The following is a 10,139-nucleotide window of genomic DNA, read 5'->3' on the forward strand; positions in this document are numbered from 1 at the left end:
GAAACCAGCAGCCAACGCGCAAAAATTCCGCTGCTGGGCGCGCCGCAGGGAAAGGGGGCGGGGCCACGCTTCACCCCGCCCCCGGCCTTTTATGACGTAGGACAATGACTGCCACGCGTCGTAACTAGGCTGCTGGCGCGGCCACTCCGCGCCAGTGACACGCATGAGGGAACGCGGTGGTCATCTGGGGCCGACTCTCGGAATCATGCATTTCTTATTTAGGTTAATCATTTTCGTTTACCTGTGGGGCATTTTTACTGCTCAAGGACAAAAGGCAGAGGAGAGCATAGAGGAAGTGAAAATTGAAGTTTTGCATCGTCCAGAAAACTGTTCTAACACAAGCAAAAAGGGAGACGTGCTAAATGCCCATTACGACGGCTTCTTGGCTAAAGACGGCTCGAAATTCTACTGCAGGTAGGAAATGATGCGAACAGCTCCCGCGTCCAGTTGATGCACTAAATCTAGCCTCCCTCCACCAACCAGAAACCTAATTTGTTGTTTGATTTGTTCTTGTTTTTTAACAGCGAGAGTTCAGCCTTTTATTTCTAGGGGGGAAATCAGATTTGATACAGTATTTCCCTATTATATGGAATATTATTTTAAATTACTGAAAATGTTGACCCAAGAAATTATTAAAAATACACACATCCATACACTCCCCCGACCACCACCACTACCCTTCGTACCTATAGAAGTAAGTCAAGGTACTGTTTGTAAGAATGTTCACACTTTTCCTTTGCTGTGGGTTGGAGCCTCCTTACTGAGGACTACGTAGAGTTGTTTGGGAGATATTGTCTGGCCTTCAGAAGCACGATATTTACTGGCTGGAGGCCACTTTCCAGCTGTATCAAGAAGCCACTACAATGACTTTGTCTGGTGACTTCCGGACCCTGTGTCCTGCCTGCCCCCTCATCCCACCACTACTTACTCTGATTTAATTGATGGTTTATTACTCAGAGGTAGAATGTCTTTTCTCCTTCTGTGCTCTTACCCTATAAAAATACAATTGGGGAAAGTTAGTTCTTTGCATCTAGAATAGAGAAATTTAATAAGAAGAAAAAATACAAATTTTAATCATGGTTCAAATGACTTTTTGAGGCTAAACCTGTACCATTATTTTTTAGAACAAACCCAGAATGGTAAATAAGTCATTTGGACAATCCATGCAGCTAGTTAGGGGCAGGAGACCCATTAAAAAGTTAACTGTTGAATAGTTTTTGTAAAGATGACAAAACAAGAAAATGAGATGACTCCTAATGACTAGCTTTGGGCAAATCATACCTCTGTCTGGCTATTATGAGGGAAGTTTGAGCCAAACACCCCACTAGGGGGTTCAGAATGAATCTTAATATAGGAAAAGAGATGGTTAGAGAGGACTCCAATTTTAAATTGGAACTAAATGCTCAGCTGTATTTTAAAGTTTGATTTTATTTTTCTTGAAATCAACTTACCTAGGTGTTGTTTTTAATTATAGCCGGACACAAAATGAAGGCCACCCCAAATGGTTTGTTCTTGGTGTTGGACAAGTCATAAAAGGCCTAGACATTGGGATGACGGATATGTGTCCTGGCGAGAAGCGAAAATTGATTATACCCCCTTCATTTGCATATGGAAAGGAAGGCTATGGTAAGGTGTTTTAATATGTATATCTCTAAGTTATATTTAAAAATAAGTCATAGACTTCGGGTATATAGTTAAAAAATCAAAAGCAGACTCTCAAAGTTAAATAAGATATAGAATATAGGGTCCAATAAACTTTAGCTCTATCAAGTCCAGTCATCATTAAAGAAAGAAATTAAAACAAAAATGATATACCATTTTCACCCATCAGATTAGCAAAGACATAAAAGTTGGCAAAGGTATGGAAAAAACAGCAGTCCCATGCATTATTGCTGGGAATGTAAATCATTCGACCTCTTTAGCAATTTCTATCAAAATTTAAAATGTACATATCCTCTGATCCCTTAGTTCCATTTCCAGGAATGTGTACCAAGGTACATCTTAAAGAACATGGATTGCAGACTTTTTTGGGTAGCAAGACTGCAAACTACCCGAGTATCCCTTAGTAGGAAATTAGTTAACTAAGTTATGCTATATCTATACAGTGGATTATTGTGCAGCCAGTAAAAAGAATGAAGTAGAGCCATATGTATTAATGTGTTAAAGATAAAATGGGATAGAATATATTCCTGCAACAAATATTTATTGAGCATCAGTGCCTGGCTCTATTCTAGGCACTGAGCATAAAGCAGTGTACAATGCAGAAACAGTTTCCTAACCTCAATGAGAGCTTATATGTGAGAGGGAAAATTTCACATACATATCATGTATCTACATAGACTATCTAAAAAATACACCATCTGATGATATTAAATGTTCCTGGGAAGGAGGCCTGAGGGTCAAGGGTAAGGAGATTTCCTCTCATTCTGTAATATATTATACTATTTAAGTTTTTTACTGTATGCATGTACTAAATTTTTTATTGAAGTATAGTTGACTTAAAATACTATATTAGTTTTAGGTATAAAACATGGTGACTTGATATATTTATAGATTACACACCATACAGAATTATTACAGTATTATTGACTATATCCCCTGTGCTGTATATAACATCCCAATTGGTGGGAATGTAAATTGGTACAGCCACAACTGAAAACAGTACAAAAGTTTCTCAAAAAATTAAAAATAGAACTACTATATGATCCAGCAATTCCACGCCTGGGTATTTTTCTGAAGAAAATGAAAACACTAATTTGAAAAGATATATGCACCCCAGTGTTCATTACAGCATTATTTACAATAGGCAAGATATGGAAACAACTTAAGTGTCCATCGATGGATGAATGGATAAAGAAGATGTGGTATACACACACACACACACACACACACACACACACACAACACACACACACACACACACACACACACACACACACACACACACCACTGGAATATTACTCAGCCATGAAAAGGAATGAAATCTTGCCATTTCTAACAACATGGATGGACCTAGAGGGTATTATGCTAAGTGAAATAAGTCTGACAGAGAAAGATATGTATTAATTTTTCAAAAATTAAATTTTTTAAAATCACTAAAGTTAAAAGTGGAGCAGAATAGAGAAATTTTTAAGAGGGGAAAATGGGCTGTGTGGCAGAGGGCCGGTTTCTATATTGCATTCTCAGTTGGGTCCTTGCTTCCTATTGCTGTGTGAAGACTATAAAGATTTTTCTTTTGGCCACACCCCAGGGCTTGCGGGGATCTTAGCTCCCCGACCAGGGATTTGAACCCATGCCCCCTGCAGTGGAAGTGCAGAGTCCTAACCACTGGACCATCAGGGAATTCCCCAAAGGAAGAATCTTTACCTCCTCATTCTATTTAGAGCCCTTCTTAACCCCACGTATTTGAAATATTTAGAATATAATTAAAGCAATTAAAGATTTTCTACAATGAAATGTTGTCTTTACTCCCCAATATCTCATTGAAATGGCACAGCCTCTTTAAGGCTGTTGGTTTACTCATTAGGCGGAATGGTTCCCTCGCCTATTCTTTCCAGCAAAAGTAGGGGATCACTGCCCCAAATTGGATTGGAGGGAAGTTAGTGGTACAAGTCAGATCCAATCAGATTTAAAGCTCCTAAAGAGACAGTTCCAAATAATTACAGCTTCACTTTCAAAGCTTTTCGCCAATCATTTGGTTCCATCAAAATAGCTCCCACAGAACCATAATTAGTGTATCCTATTTTTAGTTGTAAAGGAACCTAGGAGAGGGAGAGAGAATTGAAGATAAATTGAACGCAGTCTTGTCCTAAAAATGCTGTCATAGGTTGAGGTCAATTCTAGGCAAAATGATATAGGCAGAGTTTGCCTTTCATTCTCCTTAATCTCATTTTCAGAGTTTCTCTTTCTCTCTTGTAGATACCTCCACATTCTGCCTGCTACCAGGGCACCCACATCTCTCATCAATAGGTGCTCATCTTGGGTCCTGTTACCCTGTGACAAATGAGTACTTGTTTTATCCTTTTTGTAAACTAATTTATGCTTAGATACAAATGACTACCCAGTCTGCCTAAGCTATTAATAAGCCAGACCCTTGCTACAAAAATGTAGAAATTTGACTTGAAGTTAGTTCATATTCAATTTGAGGTGTCTTCAATAAATATATAAAAATAATGAATCTGACTAGTAACATCACCAACACCTACATTTTACACGTAAGGAAACTGAGGCCCGACAAAAGTGTGTTCTTTGGAATGTAGTTAACTGCTAGTTTACCTGCATTATTTATAATAGCTTACTAATAGCTTGAATTCAATTATTTTAAAAGCTGCTGTGTATACCATAAGTAACTGCTTAACAAACAATATCTTGATTGAATAAGCTTTTTTAAATAAGTTGTTATTAAGACCTAACATTAGCTATAACTTTATTTTAGGTAGTACTTGAAGAAGTCTTTTCCTGTGCGCAATATCTTTGCCTAATGTCACAGAGCACCCCTGCATGTCTTGAAATGCATGTGACTTGTTAGTGCTTTAATTAACAGTACATGTGGTATGTATAGATTCTTTACATTAACTTCTAATTCTTTGATCTGCTTCTCTAAATACAAGTAATTCTATAGCAAATGCATATTTTTCTCTTCTTTATACTGTAATTTTTTAGTAAGATAAAACTTAACTGGCAATATATTCTATGTTTACAGTAGAATTTTGGGGAAACTTAGACTTGTAATATTTTTTAAGAAATTTGAATTTGTGTTTTGAATTTGTTTTTAATTATTGTCAGGAGAAGTTATTTTTCTGTCATAAAGAGGTCTTAACTGGACAGAATAGGAATCGGTTTTGTAAAAATGATCAGTCAATCAATCTCTAGCTCTTTTACTATAAAGTCAGGTAATATGTGGTATGTTGGTTGGGATGGTCACATTAGTCATGTAATATGTGAGTAGATTTTTCTATGTCCTGGCTTTGGAGATGGCTGATCCACTTATTTTGGCTGTAACTTTCAAGCTTTTTTCTTTGGACTATGTAAATACTTTAGCAAGAATTCTCCACTTTTTCATTTAAAAAATTACTGTTTGCTTCAAAGAACAAACTTAGCCATTTTTTAAATAAGTGATAGAGGCCATTCATTCAACAAATATTTGAGTAACTATAATGTACTGGTGACAAAAGCCACCCAGTGCCTCTTAGCAAGTCATTTCTGCAGGTCATTTTTATGAATGGCCATCTGAAGTAGCCCATAGATTGCTAAAGTCATCTGTGACATCACTTAATAGATTAACTTTATTAAAGAGAGCTATTTAACTTAATACTTAGAAGGCTTTTTTGTGATTATAAATTTCTTCATGAAATTGTTACTGGTTTGTTCTGTCATTGCACTATTGTTTGTCTATAAAAATTTGAAAGACATGTATACTAATACATATATTTTATTCATACTTCCAAATAACTGAACAAAATCATTTTCTAAAAGATACCTATCTTTGAAATTGTTCTGCCTGTGAATTTCTTCTCTGCACTAGCTCTCTCCTGTATAATGTTGGGGTATATTAATAAAAATTACATGATTTAGGGCTTCCCTGGTGGCTCAGTGGTTGAGAGTCCGCCTGCCAATGCAGGGGACACAGGCTCGTGCCCCGGTCCAGGAAGATCCCACATGCCGCGGAGCAGCTGGGCCCATGAGCCATGGCCGCTGAGCCTGCACGTCCGGAGCCTGTGCTCCGCAATGGGAGAGGCCACAACAGCCACAACAATGAGAGGCCCGCATACCGAAAAAAAAAAAAAAAAGAATACACCTGCCAATGCAGGGGAGACGGGTTAGAGCCCTGGTCCAGGAAGATCCCACGTGCCGCAGAGCACCTAAGCCCATGCGCCACAACTACTGAGTCTGCACTCTAGATCCCGTGAGCCACAACTACTGAGCCCACGTGTCACAACTACTGAAGCCCACGTGCCTAGAGCACGTGCTCTGCAACAAGAGAAGCCACCGCAATGAGAAGCCTGCGCACTGCAATGAAGAGTAGCCCCCGCTTGCCGCAACTAGGGAAAGTCCACGCACAGCAACGAAGACCCAACGCAGCCAAAAATAAATACATTAATTTTTAAAAATACATGATTTATATTTATTTCAATTTAATCAGGAAATAATGGTCCCCTAGGTCTTTAGAACTGACTTGGTTTGAAGACATATGGAAAAAGTGTTCCTAAGAAATATTTAGAAAGCAATTTTTATAAATATGAAATATAATCATAATGCTATAATGGCTATTTGTAAATAAATATTTGAACGTTATCTTCATGTAAGTTAAAGTGTTAAAATTTACACCTTTAGCAGAAGGCAAGATTCCACCTGATGCAACGTTGATTTTTGAGATTGAGCTCTATGCTGTGACCAAAGGACCACGAAGCATTGAAACATTTAAACAGATAGATGCGGACAATGACCGGCAACTTTCTAAAACTGAGGTAATTCAAACAGATTTCATATGTACAATCTCATTTTTTGTCACATCTGTGTTATAGCTATTATTTTTACTTCTACCTAGTATGGACTGATTAATTTGCTTTTATAGAGCTGGTTACAAAAAAACTAAATTCCAAGAAGAAAATGTACTTTTTTAATGTAAAACTTGAAACTAAGACTGTTTAATTTCCTTTCTCCCTGCAAGAGGGTCATTAAAATACCAAACTAATCTCTACGAGGCATTTCTGGCATCTAACCTACAGGAGAAGATCTTTTCAAGCAGCACTGTAGGAATTTGTAACTGGGCAAACAATTCCCACCTCATAGGATTGTGAGGATTACATGAGATTATTAAAAGAGCTAGGAAAAATTTGAACTGTGTAGTCCAGAAAGTTGGTAAACAGGGTCCTGGAGTTCAGTTACCTAGCTTCTGCATCCTTAAAAAGCTAAAAATAGAGTTGTCATGTGATCCAGCAATCCCACTCCTGGGCATATATCCAGACAAAACTATAATTCAAAAAGATACATGCACCCCTATGTTCATAGCAGCACTATTTACAATAGCCAAGACATGGAAGCAACCTAAATGTCCATCGACAGACGAATGGATAAAGAAGGTGTGTGTGTGTGTGTGTGTGTGTGTGTGTGTGTGTGTGTGTGTGTATACACACACACACAGGAATATTACTCAGCCATTAAAAAAAAGTGAAATAATGCCATTTGCAGCAACATGGATGGACAGAGAGATTATCATACTAAGTAAACTAAGAGAAAGACAAATATCATATGGTATCACTTATATGTAGAATCTAAAAAAATGATACAAAAATGAACTTACTTACAGAATAGAAATAGACTCACAGACGTAGAAAACAAACTTATGGTTACCAAGGGGGAAAGGAGGAGAGGAGGCATAAATTGGGAATTTGGGATTGACAGATACACGCTACTATATATAAAATAAACAACAAGGACCTACTGTTGTCCCTGTAGCACAGGGAACTATATTCAGTATCTTGTAATAACCTATAATGGAAAAGAATCTGAAAAAGAATAGATCATAGATATATAGATATTTGTATAACTGAATCACTTTGCTGTGTACCTGAAACATTGTAAATCAACTATACTTCAATGCAAAAAAAAAGTGATAATAAATAAAATACCCAGCCTTGTTTAACACTATCTCCAAAACGTTGTGCTTTACTCTCTTTAGTTATTATATGTATTAATATATGATTTATTTATGTAATATACATAATTTCCAATAGAAATATAATTGAGTTACATACATAATTTTAAATGTTTTAGTAGCCACATTTTAAAAAGTAAAAAGAAACAAGTGAAATTAATGTTAATTAACTCAATATATCTAAAATATTGCCATTTCAACATGAAACCAATATAAAAATTATCAATGACATTTTTTATTATCTTCAAAATTTGTTGTGTATTTTACCCTTACAGTAGCTTGTCTCAATTTGATCTACCACATTTCAAGTGCTTAATGGACATATATGGCTAGTAGCTACCATGTTAGGCTGTGCTTATAGTGTGTCTTTGCTTAGAGAAATGTCATATAGAGAAAAGGGAATACTTCAGAATACCTGTTCCTAATTTGACATTAGAGAGATGATCATAATTTGTAGATTGGGGGAGAGCTATAGAAGCATAGAAAAATTAAGAAAATTAAATTTTATTTCAAAACCTGTAGTTGGGTTTTTTAATTCATTATACATATTTATTATTGGGTTGGCCAAAAAGTTCATTCGGGTTTTTCATAGGCTGGAAAAACCCGAATGAAACTTTTTGGCCAACCCAATAACTTTAGAGATTATAGAAATGCCAATTTGGATTTTATTCACTAATGGAAATTCTTAAGAGGGAGTTTCCTTTGGTAATGTAGATAGTGTAGATTATTGGAAAGCATTTAGTTTCAACAAAATTCAATTCAAATGTTAATCTGAGTATGTACCACTAACCACCTATAACCTCGGGGGAAACTAGTTTGAAGATCTGTTTCTCTTCAGAAAATTGCTTCAAAGGTTGAAAAAATTAAACCTCAAATAGCTTTTTAAATTTTTGTATCACTTATTATAAGCAGTCTTAGATATGAGTTTCTTTATGTAAACATTTTCTCAAAGTTGCTGGAAATTTCTTGTGATATATTTTTATTAAAGAAATATTATTTTGGCCTAGATAAGTCATTACCTGAAAAAGGAATTTGAAAAAGATGAGAAGCCACGTGACAAGTCATATCAGAATGCAGTTTTAGAAGATATTTTTAAGAAGAACGACCATGATGGTGATGGCTTCATTTCTTCTAAGGAATACAATGTCTATCAACATGATGAACTATAGCATATTTTTATTTCTAAATTTTCTTAGCTATTTACTGTACTTTATATGTAAAACAAAGTCACTTTTCTCTGAGTTGTATTCTCTATTTTTCCCCCATGAACATATTTTGATCCCTTCAATACATGTAATTTTGGAATAATAAATGTGAGGCTGTTTTGCAAAAGTTAACTTTCAAGTAAGGCGTGATTGTGTTTCCTTTTGCTTTATTCTGTTAACATGAATTGCACCACCATAAAATCGACCTCTGCATCCTAGTGGGCAGCTTTTCCCCTTCAGGTTATAGGAGGACATCTATGTCAAAATCCACAAGCTCTTCCCAATTCTAACCTTAACAGCATGTATAGTTATGTAAATATCCAATTTTTAATATTTAAAGTGCCCCATATTTTTAAAATATTTAATAGGGACCCAGGAATTAACATTTCATTTGTTTATACATTTCACAGCATTATGGATAGTAGGATATAAAAATCATAGGACCGAGGAATCTTCCTTTAGTATACATGCAGGAAAGTATTAGTTGTATAACTCTGTCAGAGAGCCTCAACACAGTCTCTGTACTTTTTGGTGTAAGTTTCTGGCCTTAGGTATTTGTTCCAATGACTAATGTTTGAAAGACATTTCATCAGACCAAAGGCTTTGTGCCTCTATCTTAGAGCAGGCATCATAAAGTCTGTACTGCTCTGACTCTTGCATTCCCTCAGACATCATTATACGCCTCTTCCTTCTCGTAGGCCTTTATATCTACCATCCCTAACTTTTTGTCTTGATAGTTTTAAATTGATGCTACGCTATTTCTTAGTCTCCCTTTCTCTAGGTATCTCTATCCTATGTCACTTCTCACAATGTTCTTGTTATTAACCATGAACGAGCATTACAAACTGGTATGCCATCAAGTTTTTGATAAATGTGTAGAACTTATTTTACACATGAGGATATCAAATGAGGATGCAGATGAGGATGTAAAGTGCCATGGCGATTTTGTGTCATGGTCAAATCATTGTGGTCCAACATGTTGAGAATAAGAGGTAAGAGATGCTGTAGAAAATCATGTTGGTACCCAAGAAAGGATACATATTTATTGGAACATGTAAGATTTACTTACTGTGTATGTAGAAAGTGTGGTTAGGCAGTAAATAGCTCTATTCAAAACCAACTGAGTTCAAAACAAAGTCTTTTCCATTTTCTGAAACTTGCTCTTTCCAAACCATTGTTCACTGTTCATCTTTTAACCTCTTTAAATATACTGCTAGAAATCCTATAATTTAAAAGTATAAGGGCAACACAAAAACCACTAGATTAGTGGATATTAC

General features: G+C 36.0%; 1 protein-coding gene across 4 annotated transcripts; it reads left to right on the forward strand.

The window, feature by feature from the left end:
- The first annotated feature begins 70 nt into the window (after positions 1-70).
- On the forward strand, positions 71-8,994 carry FKBP7 (FKBP prolyl isomerase 7). Of its 4 annotated transcripts, none has more exons than XR_012333052.1 (4): positions 71-414; positions 1,475-1,626; positions 4,436-4,551; positions 6,334-6,471. XR_012333052.1 is itself a non-coding variant. In XM_019923312.3 (4 exons), the coding sequence occupies exons 1-4, from the start codon at positions 164-166 to the stop codon at positions 8,824-8,826; spliced, it is 696 nt and encodes a 231-aa protein (XP_019778871.1). In that variant the 5' UTR covers positions 73-163; the 3' UTR covers positions 8,827-8,994. The 4 variants fall into 4 exon arrangements, 3 of the variants coding, with proteins under 3 accessions (XP_019778871.1, XP_019778872.1, XP_019778870.1); XM_019923312.3 differs by lacking the exon at positions 4,436-4,551 and adding an exon at positions 8,665-8,994 and having other exon boundaries at positions 73-414; positions 6,337-6,467; XM_019923313.3 differs by lacking the exon at positions 4,436-4,551 and adding an exon at positions 8,670-8,828 and having other exon boundaries at positions 75-414; positions 6,334-6,467.
- Positions 8,995-10,139: the final 1,145 nt, after the last annotated feature.

This window comes from Tursiops truncatus, chromosome 7 (genome assembly GCF_011762595.2).
Source record: "Tursiops truncatus isolate mTurTru1 chromosome 7, mTurTru1.mat.Y, whole genome shotgun sequence".
NCBI classification, from domain to species: domain Eukaryota; kingdom Metazoa; phylum Chordata; class Mammalia; order Artiodactyla; family Delphinidae; genus Tursiops; species Tursiops truncatus.

Coding starts and splice junctions, on each gene's coding strand:
- FKBP7 (XM_019923311.3), top strand. CDS start 164: ATGAGGGAACGCGGTGGTCATCTGGGGCCGACTCTCGGAATCATGCAT. Junction 415..1,474: donor GGCTCGAAATTCTACTGCAG/GTAGGAAATGAT, acceptor TTTTAATTATAG/CCGGACACAAAATGAAGGCC. Junction 1,627..6,333: donor ATATGGAAAGGAAGGCTATG/GTAAGGTGTTTT, acceptor TTACACCTTTAG/CAGAAGGCAAGATTCCACCT.